Source organism: Mercenaria mercenaria, chromosome 13 (assembly GCF_021730395.1).
Source record: "Mercenaria mercenaria strain notata chromosome 13, MADL_Memer_1, whole genome shotgun sequence".
Taxonomy (NCBI): Eukaryota; Metazoa; Mollusca; class Bivalvia; order Venerida; family Veneridae; genus Mercenaria; species Mercenaria mercenaria.
The window spans coordinates 65,337,049-65,355,206 of NC_069373.1; the positions used below are offsets into that span (position 1 = coordinate 65,337,049).

The window sequence follows — 18,158 nt, forward strand, 5'->3', positions numbered from 1 at the left end:
GACCCAATATCGAACTTGTCCAAGATTTTATTGAGGGTAACATTCTGACCAAGTTTCATTAAGATTGGGCCAAAATTGTGACCTCTAGAGTGTTAACAGTCAAATTGTTGACGATGACGACGGACAGACGACGGACAAGGGGCGATCACAAAAGCTCACCTTGAGCACTTTGTGCTCAGGTGAGCTAAAAACCAACAGATATTCAAATCATAAAAACATACCTATGCTTTGGAATAATGGGCAGTGAAACAACTGGCATAGCATTTCTCTTCTCAGCTAAAATTTTCCTCGCTTTTCTCATTTTCAGCCTCGACTTCTCTTTAGCCTCCGCTTTAGCTGCTGTATCATCGCTATCGGCAAACATTCCTGTACTTCCTGCTTCTGAATTTGCTGGTGCGTGAACATCACAAAAAGCTGTCTTTCGTACACTAATAGTATTTCCCCCAGAACTTGGTTCTCTTATGGCCTCAATTTTCATGTATAATCCTGCCTGTTGAGCACATGTAACATGAAAAGCTGTATAACAGTTAGTCTTGTGACACTGAATACAAGCACCAGTTCCTCGTTGTTTACAGATATAGCAGGAAAGTTTCCACCTTGCTGGTGGAATTCTGTCCATACAATCAACTGGCTCCAGAAAAACAGTATTTGCAAAGCCTACTTCCGGAATCCACAAAGCACAAACAACATGAGCCCAACGGCCATCATCAGTTTGTTTAAAAGCTCCACCCTTATTGGGACATAGACAACAGTCAACTGCCCGTGAAGGGGATTGCAGACACCTCCGGCACAGCCACTGTCCTTCTGGTATATATGGTACACCATAGCATTCCTGGTGTACTGCTAGATTGCACATGTCACAAAATAAAATCACATTACTGTTCTGACACTCACCATCCACACAAATAGAACATACAGCATCTTCGTCTATAGATGGCAACAAATCTTTTCCAGAGGTCTGGCTTTGAAAAAAAGCCTCCTTCTCAAACCTGTCCATTAACAGTTCAAAGTTTTCCTGTGTTATACTGTTTAAATTGATATTTTTTCTCTGCTCATTCACTATTTCTAGCCAAGCATGATCCTAAAAAAGAAACAAGACAACTTAAAAGAGGAACAGCATGGATGCAACTTGTGCGAAAATACTGATATATGAAACCAAGCCCATAAAAATATGATCAGAGACGATGGATACTTAACACTGGAAACTTTTGTTTGTTTGTTTGTGTTGGGTTTAACACCGTTTTTCAACAGTATTTCAGTTATGTCAGCATGCCCAGTCACGCAGAATCCTGCGTTTTTCACGCAGAAAACACGATGTGCACGCAAATTTTTCGATGGCCGTGCGTGCAGGTACGCATATTTGTTGTGGCCGGCAAATAAACGAATTCGGCTCAAAAATTGGTGGTCGCTAACCTAACAAGAGCTGTCGGAGGACAGCAACGCTCGACTATTCAACAGCCTTGTCAATTGAATGAATACAAAAGTTGAAAAAGGGGCATAATTTTGTAAAATGCAAAGTAGAGGTATTGAACCTCTGTACTGCATGTCATATCATGACAGTGAACAAGTGTGTGAAGTTTCAATCCTTTCCAATTTGTGGATACTGAGATACCAGCTTACATACAAAAACTTAACATAAAACTGCTAAGTCAAAGGGGCATAATTTTGTAAAAATGCCAAGTAGAGTTATGGGACCTTCACAGTGCATGTTAGATCATGACAGTGAACAAGTGTGTGAAGTTTCAATCCATTCCAATTAGTGGATACTGAGATATCAGTTTACATACAAAAATTTAACCAAAAACTGCTAAGTCGAAAAAGGGGCATAATTTTGAAAAAAAAGAGAGTAGAGTTATGGGACTTGCTTAGTGCATGTCAGAACATGATAGTGAACAAGTATGTGAAGTTTCAATCCATTCCCATCAGTAAGTACTGAGATACCAGCTTACATACAAAACCTTAACCAAAAATTTCTAAGTCGAAAAAGGGGCATAATTTTGTAAAAAAGCAAAATAGAGTTATGGAACCTGTGCAATGTAGATCAGTTCATCACAGTGAATAAGTGTGTGAAGTTTCAATCCATTCCCACAAGTAGTTACTGAGTTACCAGCTTACATACAAAACCTTAACCAAAAATTTCTAAGTCGAAAAAGGGGCATAATTTTGTTAAAAAGCAAAGTAGAGTTATGGAACCTGTGCAATGTAAGTCAGTTTGTCACAGTGAATAAGTGTGTGAAGTTTCAATCCATTCCCACAAGTGGTTACTGAGATACCAGCTTACATACAAAACCTTAACCAAAATCGGGACGCGGACGTGGACGCCGACGCGGACGCCGACGCATGGGCGAGTGCAATAGCTCACTATTCTATGAATAGTCGAGCTAAAAATCGGGAAACGCTTGCTTTTGAACAGAAAACCAATAAGCTTCCAGCGGCAAACATCTGCGCGATCTAGATTACTCCAATACGTCACTATCAAAATGGCGAAGCAGACGAGCATGAAAAACTTCATTCTGGGTGGAAATAAGCGTAAGTTGTCGAAGATCACATTCCCAAACGAAAGTATCTTGGTTATTTTGCGTCTATGTAAACTATTCATCGTTGTTAGCAAAGTCTAACGCATATCAAACGCCGGGGGGCTGTGTTCCGCTTCAGTCATGTGGAAAGGTTGTGCGAGTGTCAGCTGACTTGTCATGTGACCAGTTTACATTATTTTTTGGACCGAGCCGATTTTTGTGCATTTGTTAAAATTGAAATTGATCATGCCATGTATGCTTCGTGTCTTTGCTTCATGCCTGTCAGTTCATTTTAACAACGACGAGACAGTGATTGTTCCTTGGTCCTATTCCTATAAATTAGACATTTTGAATTTCATAGTTACAGATCTGACACATACCAAAACTGAATTTCAGATCCACTGTTTACGTCTAAATCATGTTTGGACTACCTTGGTCTATCATGGAAGGAGCTTGATTATTGATAATAAAATCTGAATCTATTGTTTTGTTTGTTTTCGTAAATTAGGTTTTATCTTTTGCAGGGTCTACTGATGATAGCCCAGACCCAAGTCCTTCTGGGGGCAGTCAAACACAGCTAATGGATAAGCCAGCTAAGGGTGATAAGCCAAAGTCTACCAGTAAGCCTAAAAACTGGCAGGAGGGCTGGTTGCAAGAATTCTCTTGGTTGAGAAAAGATGACAATAATTTAATGTACTGTATGTTTTGCGAGAAATTGAGTGGAACAAATAATACTTTTGTTAATGGTTGCAAAAATTACCAGCATTCAACATTAATGAGACACATGGAACTAAAGGATCATATCAAAGCCAAAGAAGCAATGCTACAGAAAGAATACATGGCGGTAGCTAAAAAATGTGTAAAGGAGAAGACACTCCCAGTGTTAGAGGCCCAGATTCGAACAGCATTGTTTATTGCTGAACATAACATGTCCAACCGTAAATTTCTAAATCTAATTGATTTGCAACTTGATAACGGTGCTTCAGTGTTTACTGACAAAGGCGGCATTTATACTAATAATCAAGCGGCATCGATGTTTCAAAAGTATGTAGCAAATGTTCTGACGGATATGGTTGTGGTCAGACTGAAAAACAGTCCTTTCATTGGTATAATGCTTGACGAAAGTCTTGACATAGCTGTTAACAAAAAACTGGTATTGTTTTGCAAGATCTTACATGACAGAACTGTTAAAGTAGAGTTTTGTGCCAATGTTACTATAAATGATGGAAAAGCAGAGACTGTCTATAATTGTATAATTAACTTTCTTCAGGAAAATGGTATTGATGTTGCTAAAGTGTCTGGTTTGGGCAGTGACGGGGCATCAGTAATGATGGGGAGGTTAAATGGGGTTGGTGTCCGCATGGAAAGTGTTAATCCAAGAATTGTGCACATTTGGTGTGCAGCGCACAGACTAGCTTTAGTATCATTTTGGGCTGCAAAAAAGCTGCCTTACCTTAAAGTCGTAAATGAAACATTGATTAATATTTACAATTTTTATCAGTACTCAGCTCCTCGCTACCAAAAGCTTAAAGAACTTCAAAGAATTATGAAGAAAAATGTTAAGCGTTTCAGAAAGCCAACCCAAGTACGCTGGCTTTCATTGTGTGAGGCTATCGACTGTGTACACGACTCATTCTCTTGTTTAGTTTTGGGTCTTGAACATGAAATTTCGACTAATCCAAGGGGGGATGGGTCCCAGAAAGCTAGAGGCATCTTAAAGAGGATACGAAATTTCAAATTTGTGTCTGTTCTTAGCCTTCTAAGGGACATTCTGCAAGAGCTAAATAGGGTTTCAAAACTGTTTCAGGCAGATACTTTGGACATAGCTGCATTGAAAACAAACATTCAGGCTCTAAAGCAAACTGTAAGATCATATGCAGATGATGACCCTTTCTATGCTGAACAGGCAATTGAGCAGATAGAAGAGGGGTCTCAGTTTCAAGGGATCCACATCTCAACCAATCTGTTGCTAAGGCGTCATTATGTTGGCATCAGGAAAAAATTGTCACAAAACCTGATAAGTGAACTTGAAACAAGATTTCCTTTGCAGGAGATGTCTATTTTGAATGATCTGAACAATCTTTTTAATCCAAAGCTCCTTACGGTAGGCAACGCTCTTGCAGAACATGCCTTAGATAGCTTACAGAGATGTATTGACTTCTATGGTAATGGCCCAGTACCACTTGTGAATGCAAATGAACTGAGGCGCTCATTTCGTCAATTTAAAAATGTGATGAATGAAAACCGAGACTTGGGTTTGACAGAATTTTGTATCAAGGTTATATATGACTACAAAGAGGCTTATCCGGATTTTGCAACATTAGCTTCAGTTTAATGTACATTGCCTTTGACCTCAGTGCCATGTGAAAGGGGGTTTTCACTACAAAATAGGCATCATACAGCAAGTTCCTGCAGGCGTACTGTTGATAACGTGCAGAACAGAATGCTCATCGAGTACTATTGTAAGCAAATGCCTAAGCCAGAGAAAAATCTTATCATATCAAAAGCTGCTGAAGCATTTAGGCCTTACACATTCGAAATAGTTAAATACTGTTCTTTATGCCTTAGCAGCTATGTTATAGTTAACAGGCTAGGCCTATATAAATACAGTATGACTGGGTTTACTGAATAAATACTGTAAACATTATCAAATATCTGTTGTTTTTAGTTTTCATACCAGTACATATGTTCATGTTCTGGGAAAATTCAGTGTACCCAGATTTTTTAAGCTTGTACCCACTTTTTCCAAGAGTAGTGGGTACAGGTACCCACTTTTTAAAAATCCTGTGGGCATGCTGTATGTAATGGCGGACCGTTAACCTAACCAGTATTCCTGGATTCTGTACCAGAACAAACCTTTTCTTCGCAAGTAACTGCCAACTTTCCCACATGAATTATCAGAGGTGGAGGACGAATGAATTCAGACATGATGTCTTTTATCAAATTGTCACGGAGAACATATGCCCCGCTCGAGGATCGAACTCGCCACCCCACGATCCAAAGACCAACGCTCTCCCTTCTGAGCTAAGCGGGCGGTGAATTATTGACGAAAAAAATGGTATTGTTTTTTCCAAATTTTTGCTTTGGTTTCAGCTTTAAGATACCCATCTTAACTACTGTGCACATCTGCAATTACTTCCTGGTATTAAGCCAATACAACTTGTTATGGCCATTACAAGCTGAATAGGTCTAAAGAATACTGGATGAGATTTATAATGCCCATTTATGTCATGTACTGGATGATGTATTGTATATACTGCTGCTGTACTTAATATAATTGTTAGAATAAACACAGACAATGGTAAGAGATTAATAAATTTCACAACCTGAAAAGTTATGTAAAGCGCCTTTTAAAGTGTTTGTCATGAAGGATGCTATAATTATATAAATGGTATAATACAGGCGTGAGACTGTGTTTACAAAGACAACCTTTTAAAGTGTTTGTCATGAAAGATGCTGTAACTATATAAATGGTATTATACAGGCGTGAGACTGCTTACAATGACAAACATGAAAACCAACTTTCTAAAACCTGAAATGTCCTTTTCCAATAGACATATACAAAGAAATTTTTGCAGTCTGAAATCATGAACAGACCCTCAGAAATCACAGGGTTGAAAATATAAAAGTTTTGAAACCAAGCCTACCCTTAGGCACTCCCATGACCTTCTCACTTCAATATATATCATGACACCTTTTACCAAGATATCAAAGAGCAGACACAGTGATAACACTATCTGACTACGATGCCAGGGGTCTTGAGTTTGAGCCTCCGCTCCCCCAATGAAAAATAACTATTACTGGGATAAGAGTCCTGTGTATGGCTGCTGCTAAAAAAACAGGGAACAAGGGAATGCAGCTTGTTGCATTGACAGGATATAAAAAAGGACAAAAAACAAAATGATTTTTTAAGAGGGGGGGGGCAGGTTTTTTGACCTTGCTGTAACCTTAACCTTTGACCTACCATCATAGTTTATGCACTCTCCACACTGTCACCTACCTACATCTTAAGTCTGAAGTAAACAAGAGCTGTCACTAATGGTGACAAATGCCCCTGCATCACCTTGACCTTTGACCTGGTGACCCCAAAGTCAGTAGGGGTGGTGTACTTAATAAGTACTATCAACATGTGAAGTTTGAAGGTCCTGGGTGAAGTGGTTCGCATGTAAAGTGCCTTCATGCAAAAAGTTAACATTGGCCCCTGTGACCTTGAACTTTCACCTTGTGACCCCAAAGTCAGTAGGGTAGGTGTACTCATAAAGTACTATCAGTATGTAAAGTTTGAAGGTCCTCGGTGAAGTGGTTCGCAAGTAAAGTGCCTTCATGCAAAAAGTTAACGTTGGCCCCTGTGACCTTGACCTTTGACCTGGTGACCCCAAAATCAGTAAGAGTGGTATACTCAATAAGTACTATCAGCGTGTGAAGTTTGAAGGTCCTGGGTGCAGTGGTTCGCGAGTAAAGTGCCTTCATGCAAAAAGTGACCGTTGGCCCCTGTGACCTCGACCTTTGACCTGGTGACCCCAAAGTCAGTAGGGGTGGTGTGCTCAATAAGTACTATCAGCAAGTGAAGTTAGTACTTATTGAGTACACCACCCCTAGCAAGTGAAGTTTGAAGGTCCTGGGTGCAGTGGTTCGCAAGTAAAAGGCCTTCATGCAAAAAGTTAACGTTGGCCCCTGTGACCTTGACCTTTGACCCCAAAGTCAGTATGGGTGGTATACTCAATAAGTACTATCAGCATGTGAAGTTTGAAGGTCCTTGGTGCAGTGGTTCGCGAGTAAAGTGCCTTCATGCAAAAAGTTAACGTTGTGACGAACGAACGAACAAACGAACGAACTAACTAACTAACTAACTAACAAACAAACGGACAGTTGAAAACTAATATGCCTCCCTTCGGGGGCATAAAAACTTGAATGGTTAATAAGTTATAATGCCCCAAACACAAAAAACGACAGAAAAATTTGACCTTTGAGCCCAATTTGTGTGTGACCTTTACCTTTGACCTACAGACCCAGTTCATGTGCTCTGCACATCTCCCATCTCCACCTACCTACATGCCAAGTCTGAAGTCAATACCTTGCATGGTTTAGTTATGCTCTGGACACAAAATATGATGAACAGTTTGACATTTTCGCTAAATTTGCGACCTTGACATTTGACCTACAGAGCTGGTTTAAGTGCTCTGCACATCGTCTTATCACCATCTACCTATATATATGCCAAGTTTAAAGTCAACCTCTTTAATGGTTTATTCTTCGGACACAAATTATCACAGACAGATAGACAGATGCACTCGCCATCACAAAATACGTTGGTCTGTTTTTTTCAAAACACGCATAAACAAAAGCAAAGTTTTGAATTATACAGTTCATTTTAGTATACCAGCTTCACTTAATCACTTATTGAGAAATGGAAAAATTTACTACCTCTTCATCCATATCATATTCAACTTCTTCATCCAGTTCTTCCACAGACTTTTCAATGTAGCGGTAATATGCATCAGACCTGCTTTTGATTTTTGTTGGCTTCACATAATCTTCTATGACCTTGAACTGAGCTTCGGGCAGTTTTGTGGTGTTACCATGACTAGAAGTAGCAGCATCCTTTCGACCCTTCTGACCTTCGCCACTCTTAACACTTTTTAATGGAGATTTGTCTCCCTTTTCTTCTTTCTCGGTATTACTCTGATTATCTATAACATCTTGTGAGACAATATCTAATGGCTCATATATATTTATTCTGTGAATCCTTCCATCTAGATCTATCTCTACTAATCGCTGGGATTCTGCATATGTCAATGTCTCTTGCGGTCTTAGAAACTCCGGTGGAGTTGGGGGACGTTCACATTTTTGCCGCCAATGCTTCCACTTCTTCTTCTTGCCAGTGGAAGGTTTCTTCCCAGGTGTAGGGGAATTGTTCTCTGGATTTTCATGATCAAAATTATAGATGTGAAAATGGATACCATTAAAACTTTTGTAGGTTCTGCCACAGTTTGGTATTGGGCAGTCATATGGTGGCTTTGTTGCTTTTAAATTTTCAACAAAAACGTTCAGATTAAAGTCTAATACCATTATTGATGGCTGGCAGCTCTGCGTGTCCTGAAGTAAAAAGTAACATGGTTAAACACAAATATCATGACTTAATTAAATTGCAACAAATGTTACCTCGTTTGTCAGGCTAAGAAGTAACATGAACACATTCAAGAAAAGTATTTCGGGATGCCAGCAAACCACCATAGTTAATGATAGTTTAGGTTTATTTCTACAACACTGTCCCTTAAAAATGCTGATATAGCCTCTATAGATCTTCTATAGAAATGCTGGAAACCTGTGTCATGCCTTTCTTGCTGCCAAAATTAGTAAAACAATGGAAAGAAAAATATTGACAAGCTACAAAATCCTGACCTCACGAGGGATAGTGGAACCAACAAGAGCTGTCCATAAGACAGCAAATGCGGAAGCAGGAATATTATCATAAATGTTAAAATATTTATAGTTTCAATTCAGTATCTGCTTTAGTTTGTAGATTTATAGTAATTTGCATGCAAAACTTTAATCAGAAGTTTTTAAGTTCAAAAGGGGACATAACTTTGCAAAATATATGTTGTAACAGTCGCAGGAAAATGTGCAGCCTCGACCGGGATTCGAACCCCGGACCTTCAGCTTACTGTACCAACGCTCTACCAACTGAGCTACCGAGGCCACCCTGATACGAGAACCGCTACACACCTTCCCTCTTATTGCGAGACATTGGCACTCCTGGCTAATGTCTGCCGCAGACTGAACATTAACCAAATTCAGATGCACACACCAGTCAAACTGCTTCGCCCCGCATGGGCTCCAAGGGTGAGCACCCCGAACGAGCCCCCAAATGTAACAGTCTCAGGAAAAATGTGCAGCCTTGACCGGGATTCGAACCTCGGACCTTCAGCTTACCGTGCCAACGCTCTACCAATTGAGCTACGGGGGCCACCCGATACGAGAACCGCTACAATGTCAAGAGCTATGACACAGAAATTAGTCCAAATAATAGGACTTTTCCGGACAGTGTGATAACTTTTGACTGTTGCTGTCCTGTCACGCCCAAACTTATTCTGCATATTTCTGTTAGGACTTAGGAAATACCGAACAAAATCTGTTGGGAACGTTTTCTGGTACCTGTACAATGTATTTGTAAAGAATTTATCTTTGATTATGAATTATGTTGACATTAAAATATAAAATTGCCTCATTGACATTTTATGAATGTATATTTTGTGTTAACTGCAATTTATTGTCATCAGCAGCCTGCAGTGTATTGGAAGTGGTGTCAGAGTAGATATCTCTTCACATCATAATTCCGAAGATTTAAGTCTCTTATTTAAAATTTATGAGTTATATTCAACCTATCTGAATTCCTCTACATGGAATATTAATGTTTAATTTATAGGAGCAAATAAGACTGGCCAGACTTTTTTGGATTTTTTAATGTTGTTTTCCCAACTTGAAAATGCAGTTACGGGTAAGGCTAAGCGGGATGACAACTATATAATATGTTATCCTGATAAGCCAGAAGAGGAAGGCTAAAAAGTGCAGAATCAGTTTGGCTGTGACTGGACAGTCTAACGTTAATCATGCTGTCTCAAAACGTCCTATTATTTGTACCACAGGCGCTTGAAGCTCTATCAATAAATATATGCATTACCATATCCCACCCACCTAATATACTATGAAATAGTACAGGTTGGCAAGTAAATCTTGTCTTTTTTTATCAATTTTTATCGACTGATAAATCGAACCACATGTCAACTAGCAATGAAAACACCCTTTCAAATAATAAAATAATCATTCCTCTTACGGGACGCTGAGCACATCTAGTAAGAAACATATCCAAGTCGTTCATTTCATTCGTTATCTTACACTATCGAAATTGCCGTACTGGTATTCCGCCATACCTTCTCCAGCTTCCGGTTTTAAAATTCGAGGTGAATCACTTCTGAGAAAATCATAAATTCACCGATAACAATTCATATCGAACAACAATGGTGATTAAAAGATTATAAAACGCCAGTTTGTAAACCATCCGAGCTGAATACAGTCAATAAAACTTTTATTTACTTTGGAAATCCCCAACGGTTTCAAGGAACTGTGACGTAATGTTCGTGACGTCATAACAGCCTTGGGATGAAGAGGTTCTGCTGTGTGCTTATTTTATCGAGATGAGCGACGACGGAAACTTAGCATTTTAGTAGATCTATGTATCATTTTCAGTTTCACCGTATTCATTGCTGTTATATTAAAATGTATTTACAATACTTAATGTTTGATCGCTAAACTTTCAATACAAGTCATGGTTTATTTGTAAATCTTAATATACGTCTAACGAAAACGTTTCTCTAAACGATTGCATTAACATTGAATGTTATTGGTTGGTTTCAATAACCTATGCGCCAACCAATAGTTAGGGCAGTTCCAGAATTAATTGTATGAGGGGTGGGGGAGGGGTCGGAAGGCACTTTTTTAAAAAAAAACACCACCCATATTTTTTTATTTTCCTCCAACCCCACTACCCATGATTTTCAATTTTCCTCCAACCCCATTACCCATAATTATGAATTTCCACTAACCCCCACCACCTATAATTATCAAATCTATGAAAATCAAAACATGGAGAGGTATAGTGTTATAACCAATGACGGAAGCTTTTACCGTTTTTATGCCCCCGAAGGGAGGCATATAGTTTTTGAACCGTCTGTCGGTCTGTCTGTCTGTCCGCAATTTTCGTGTCCGGTCCATATCTTTGTCATCGATGGATGGATTTTCAAATAACTTGGCATGAATGTGTACCACAGTAAGACGACGTGTCGCGCGCAAGACCCAGGTCCGTAGCTCAAAGGTCAAGGTCACACTAAGACATTAAAGGAAAGTGCATTGATGGGCGTGTCCGGTCCATATCTTTGTCATCGATGGATGGATTTTCAAATAACTTGGCATGAATGTGTACCACAGTAAGACGACGTGTCGCGCGCAAGACCCAGGTCCGCAGCTCAAAGGTCAAGGTCACACTTAGACATTAAAGGATAGTGCATTGATGGGCGTGTCCGGTCCATATCTTTGTCATCGATGGATGGATTTTCAAATAACTTGGCATGAATGTGTACCACAGTAAGACAACGTGTCGTGCGCAAGACCCAGGTCCGTAGCTCAAAGGTCAAGGTCACACTTAGACATTAAAGTATAGTGCATTGATGGGCTTGTCCGGTCCATATCTTTGTCAACCATGGATGGATTTTCAAATAACTTGGCATGAATGTGTACCACAGTAAGACGACGTGTCGCGCGCAAGACCCAGGTCCGTAGCTCAAAGGTCAAGGTCACACTTAGACGTTAAAGGTAATTTTTCATGATAGTGCATTGATGGGCGTGTCCGGTCCATATCTTTGTCATTCATGCATGGATTTTAAAATAACTACGCATGGATGTGTGGCACAGTAAGACGTCGTGTCGCGCGCAAGACCCAGCTCCGTAGGTCAAAGGTCCTAAACTCTAACATCGGCCATAACTACTCATTCAAAGTGCCATCGGGGGCATATGTCATCCTATGGAGACAGCTCTTGTTCCTTTCTAAATCTCAAAAACATCAAAGAGTCACTGAAATGCTTCATTCCGCTTTGAAAATTTGACGCTAGAATAGAAACATGTGTATACCCCACCCACCAGATTTATTATAAGCACGTTTCCTAAAACATGTACGTTTACCGCTTCCGACTATTAAGTGTGTTTGTTTGTTTGTTTGTTTTGGGATTAACGCCATTTTTCTACAGTATTTCAGTTATGTAACGGCGGGCAGTTACCCTAACCAGTGTTCCTGGATTCTGTACCATTCTCTGCAAGTAACTGGTATCTGCCAACTTCCAACAGTATTTCAGTTATGTAACGGCGGGCAGTTAACCTAACCAGTGTTCCTGGATTCTGTACCAGTACAAACCTGTTGCCAACTTCCCAGCTTGAATCAGAGGTGGAGGACGAATGATTTCAGACACAATGTCTTTCATCAAATCGTCACGGAGAACATACACCCCACCCGGGTATCGAACTCACGACCCCGCGATCCGTAGACCAACGCTCTCCCTGTTGAGCTAAGCGGGCGGGCTCCGACTATTAAGAACTCTAATAAAAAATATTATAAATTCAGACATTTCAGAGCCTGTCACGGACGTACAGACACGATATAAATTCAAGCTCTTAAGCATGCATTTTCATTTGGTTGTGGGCATTTTGTTTATAATTATATGAAAGTTTCAACACTGTAACCATTCTGGTGACGCGAAAATATAACGCCAATACGTAATTTTCTATAAGCACGCGGTCATTACCGAAGGAGCATCATGGAATGCACGTGCAGTGTTCCCGCGAATATACAAAGAAGAAACGTCTGCTTCCAGTTCTAACAAGAAATTCATCGGCCCGACATTTACGCATATTTAAGCAGGATTTTGTTTTCGTAAAGGCTGATTCTTTTATTATTCACGTTTCCATCTTAACGTTCACATATGTAGGTGTGTTCAACTAAACATCAGAAAATCTGCCGAACAGTGTACGAAAATGTATAAATCGAACTAGCCAAAGGGCTATAAAAATAAATGTATTTATACTTCTTTGATGTAGCACAGTTTCTACTGAAATATGGCCTTGGAAGAATCAAGTCGAGTCATTAAATCATACACTGTATCATGCCCTGACGCCGACAAGACTTGTCATTCCTTTGGACATGATTCAATGGAAATTTAGTCATTAGATTTTAGAATAATGATTTCACGCAATACATGTTTAAGTAAACTTGTGTTATTAAAGGCACTGACCTCCAGATCGTACAACAAAAGAAATAGATATCAGAAAATTATTGCTATATATTTCTTAAGGTTTTAAAACTTAGTTACTGACAGATTATATTATAGAAACACGTATAAGAATCAGTTGTTGTTTTTGCGATTTTTTCCATTCAAAAATCGGGATACTGGAGGTTAACAGCCTTAATCATAAAAGCTTTACATTTATTTAACGACCGTTCGTGCATATTCCTACATGGTGTATTGGTCAAGACCGCAGGAAATTTTTTATTGCCTCGGCGGCCCGGGTTTGATTCCCAACTCGAGGATGTTTTCTCTCACTCTCTCTCTTGATTTAGCATTTTAAGACAGATTAGAAACAAAAACTTGTGTTCTGATGTTCAAAATATGACCAAACTTAAAGCGAAAATCTCGAGGTCAGTGCCTTTAACTAAAGTCGAAAGTAACAACTTGAGATCTTTTTGACCACATTTAACATATAACGGAAATAATTTAGGCAGGTTATGTTTAGGGAAAGAAATGAAATATTTGGCAAGTCATATTTTTGTTTACTTCAACGTAAAATAAGTTTAAAAAAATCTTTTTACGATGCTGGCTTTGTCATTAATACCTTAAACTGCAAAAATGCATTTATTTATGATAGGTCTATCTATCATTTGCTTTAATCTGGAGGCAAAATATGATTTGAAACTAATAGAAGGTAAGTTCACCTTGTAAATCAAATGAACACGTGGCTTTTTTTTTTTATCATGCTCAACATAAATCATTCAAGTATTTTAAAGAAATTGATGTTCGCGATTTGCATGGATACTAAGCGATATAACAGAACAATTCGACACCGCTGTGTGCAACAGTTTAATAGTTCAAATCCATGTTAGGCCACGTATTAGCACATAAAACTTCTGCGTAATACTGCAGTAAATATGATTGTGTGCAACATTAGTGACTTCCCATAATTATAAATGAGAATGTCTGTTGGGAATATTATGATGTGGGTTTTCTTAGCGACTTTGACTCTATGATAAGCAGTTTTTAAATCCTACCAGGACTGAACTGTTTTGATATCTGTCTTCTGGCCTGTTCCGTCGGGCCCTTAAGGGTGTTTCTCTTGTTGCTCTGTCTTCTGAAAAGGCATTGAGTACATACGTTTTTGGTTCTAAAGGTTTGCTTTTTATATATTTATACACGAGCATTTCTGTGTTTTACATGCCATGCCTTTTTGTTTCCATTACGTGTGTTAGAGATTCACCTGGAGGGGATTACTTTTATTTACACTGTCCCGTGTCTTTGGAACATGGTGGGGGTAAGAGTGAGGGTGGGTGCGCACCATAAACCGGTTTAAGCTCCCCAGTGGTGTTTTTGCCACTGACCGTTCCAAGGCGGTGCCCCACTGTGCTCCTTTGTTTGTTCGTTTTGTCCTTTTGTGTTGACTTTGTGTGCGCGCGTGTGTGTATGCTTATTGTTCGTCTTGTCCTTATGTGTTGGCTTTGTGTGTGTGTGTGTGTGTGTGTGCGTGTGTGTGTGTGTGTTGTTCGTTTTGTCCTGATGTGTAAGCTTTGAGTGTGTGTGCGGTGCACGCGTTTGCGTGCTGGGGGGTTCGTTTTGAGGAGACTGCGCTTTTGGTGCGTGGCACTCCCTGTTTGATATTTTTCTTTGTTTTGTTTTTTTACATGTTTTCTTGAAGAAAAAAGTTTCCAAATCGGCTAGTGCTTCGCAAATATATTGAAATAGAATCTACCTGAGTCAGATATGTCCTTGATATGGATGATGTCACTCATGACGATAATTTTCGTCGGCATCGGATAATGAAATCGGTACCATTCATTTATTAACATACGATTTTGTACGGCTGTTTAAATTATTTTTGCGAGCATGGAAAAATTCGACTAATTTTAGGGAAAAGTGATCTTCATGCAAAGACAATACACCTATACCCTCTTTACCACGGCTGTGTACTATGAAAAAGGTACCAGCTACGCGCCTGAGTCGCTGTTATATATTTTTCACCATGACATTTACATAATTATGCTCTCCAATTATTAAAAAAGTTTTCTAATTTCTTGTTGATTTATCCAAGAAGTAATCCAGTGCTATGCATTCCAGCGGTCTGAGTAACGATAATTTCAAGAGCATCAACTTTCTTCCAAACGATACACAAAACTGAATAATAAACACTTGACGGGCCTCAATGGTTTCATTTCATTACTGACGTAGATAACAAATGACGTCACATACATAGTACTTGGAAATAGTTGCAGCCATGTTTATAATGTCAGTTGCAATAAAATGTGATAAATGGACTTTGGAAATAACTATGTTATTAGAGATTTCGTGAAAAACATATTCGTGTTAACTTCGGAAATCGGACATTCAGCTTCTAAAATGTGTCAGGTACTGTACAGTTTACACTTTCAAATTCCTGTATGTTTCAAACCAGGGGTAGCAAAAATGTTCTTTCTGTTCCACAACGACCTGTATAAATGAGCTATGTCCAATTTTTACGAGTTGAACAATTGCTCGTCCATGTTCGTAGACATTTTGGGATGAAAGATTCTTAATCTGTTGCTAAGCGATACATTCTCTCCGACTGACCGGAAGTTGGATACGGAATGGCCGAATACCAGAACATTTTATGTACTTTATATGCAAAATGTGTATTCTATACATGAAATGAGTCCTAGACATATAAGTACGTAAATAAGTTATTTTTTCTCTTTGGAATGGTGTATCATGGACAAAAGTCCAATGTCATTTGCCTTCAAAATCGCCGTTTAAAGAATCGAATCGAGGCGCAAAGTTGCCAACCTGGATCTCTTTCAGAGATCTACGATCACTTCAAGAGATCTAACCGGCACATATATTCCGTTGATAGAGCTTCAAGCACCTGTGTTTGTACATACATAAACATCTTAGCTACAACTGAAGCTGAATTTTTTTGCCAGGTTTCGATCTTGTATGGAGCGGATACAAAATAAAATATGTTTTACAAACATAAAGGACAAGGTCATTAACCACATTTACAGACAGCTATCTTTGTTACAGCACTTTCAAAAACGAAACACGTTTGGGAGAACAATGGCATAAGTTTCGTCAATATATTCGGCGAACTATTGCTAGTTGGATCATTTTACGAAGTCAACAGAATGATGAATTACCAGTGAAATGATCTAAATGGGTATTAGCGACTGAGCGCTTGGTGATATAGGTAATAAATCGGCATAAATCCTTCAAATTTTAACAGCGTCGGGGAAGTTATTGATCCATTTTGGACACTATGCGCATGCGCTGAAAATGAGTTCCGGTACCGGTTCAAATCATTTATAACGCGACATAATTATTTTTGCGGACCACTGATAATGCTTAACGCAAAATTCTCTTGATTATGTAGACTGTGCGTGCAAATCATCTATGTTTTGGTTTAGTTATGGTCAGTTTTAAAAAGACTACTGAAAGAAATACTCTTACAATTCGATTGTCTTTATTCTTTTTCTATGGTTTGTCCGACAGAGAATCATCTGGAAAGAAGATAGGTAGATCTATCATCGCTCAAGGAATCATTGAATGTCTGCAGTTAAGGAATCTTTATATTTTCAAACGTTTAATGTAAACTATATTTTTTTTAAATATGAAAGCAATATTGATAGTCGTGTTTTTTCAAAAGCTAGCGCCAATGCTTTGATGTTATAATCGCCGAAGCAGACTAAAATTTTCGTGAAAATAATCCTCTCTCTCTCTCTCCCTCTCTCTCTCTCCTATTTCTAACCACGCCTAAGTTTACCTAGCTATACGTTTCATAAAACGCACCATCATACGAATATAATGAAAATGTATCGTAGATTAATTGTACTTTTACTAATCCAATTGCATGAATCAGTCAAATCGATGAAAAACCTTTTGATTAACGTAATATTATAGAGGATGGTTTTCCGCAATACCCTTGAGTATTTTCTCCTTCTGCGCAAACAAACAGCAAAAAGTCAAATAAGCTATTGTTTAAAGACTGAAGTTTGAATTCTTAGTATTTATGATGGCATTTCCTCACTTTCAAACCAAATACCCCACAAAGAGTCACGTAACATATATTTTATTTATTTGTACTCAGATAAACTTATGACGTACGAAGTTCTTATATTGTTGTTTTTACTTTGTTGTGTCTACGAGATGCTGATGCCTATAAATTGCTCACACATTGAAGGAGTAATATAGTCGAGCGTCTGAATTTTATTTTGTCAACATCGATTATTTACACTGGGACAATAATTTTAACCACTACGATTTTAGTCAATGAATGTAGTAAAGAGGCGTGTTATATTGATCATAAGCGTATGCATTAGAGGGCGTGTATCTGGAGAGATTGACAGGCGTGGAGTTTACGTTATTTTGTCTGAAGTCTCTACTATTACTCCACTTATTGTGCTATAGAGAAGTGGGATATATTGCTGTATAGGCTTTTTTCTCATTTCTAATATTCTTTCTATCTGAATGAGCGAAAACGGATGAATAAACTGGTGAATGAACGGGACAGCCGGTTAAGCCATGCGGGATGCTTGGGTCTTAGGGCTCTATGTACTTTGGTACTTTATAACTGGAGTCCTTGCAACAGATCCGTCGTTGGTGCACATTCTTGGAAAAGGTTAGTATAAGTGCTTATTTTAGCTGAGTTGACATAATTGTATGAAAGTTTATAATAAAGATTCTGATTCATATCGTCGCTGATACTGCAGCAAAACTTAAACTTTATGATTGATTATCTGCTAGCATTTGCACTGTACTTTAAAGTCCTAATAAATAATTTTACCGACTGAATGCAAAACTT

General features: G+C 38.7%; 2 protein-coding genes and 1 non-coding gene across 4 annotated transcripts in view; 1 reads left to right on the forward strand and 2 right to left on the reverse strand.

Moving 5' to 3' along the window:
• The window catches only part of LOC123529889 (peregrin-like), a 91,506-nt gene extending 74,888 nt beyond the window's left edge, over window positions 1-16,618 (reverse strand). For both annotated transcript variants that reach the window (XM_053522099.1, XM_053522098.1), the window contains exons 1-3: window positions 16,498-16,618; window positions 7,941-8,612; window positions 222-1,081 (exon numbers count right to left, since the gene is read on the reverse strand). In XM_053522099.1, coding sequence (XP_053378074.1) covers window positions 222-1,081; window positions 7,941-8,585 — 1,505 coding nt within the window. In that variant the 5' untranslated portion in view covers window positions 8,586-8,612; window positions 16,498-16,618. The remainder of the gene's footprint in view (window positions 1-221; window positions 1,082-7,940; window positions 8,613-16,497) is intronic.
• Trnat-ggu (transfer RNA threonine (anticodon GGU)) lies at window positions 9,143-9,215 on the reverse strand. Its single transcript has one exon. It is a non-coding gene; the product is annotated as a tRNA-Thr (tRNA).
• Window positions 16,619-17,550: 932 nt separating the features above from the next.
• Window positions 17,551-18,158, forward strand: part of LOC123530249 (A disintegrin and metalloproteinase with thrombospondin motifs 9-like) — a 151,327-nt gene continuing 150,719 nt past the window's right edge. Inside the window, exon 1 of the mRNA XM_053522100.1 lies at window positions 17,551-17,975. Coding sequence (XP_053378075.1) covers window positions 17,879-17,975 — 97 coding nt within the window. The 5' untranslated portion in view covers window positions 17,551-17,878. The remainder of the gene's footprint in view (window positions 17,976-18,158) is intronic.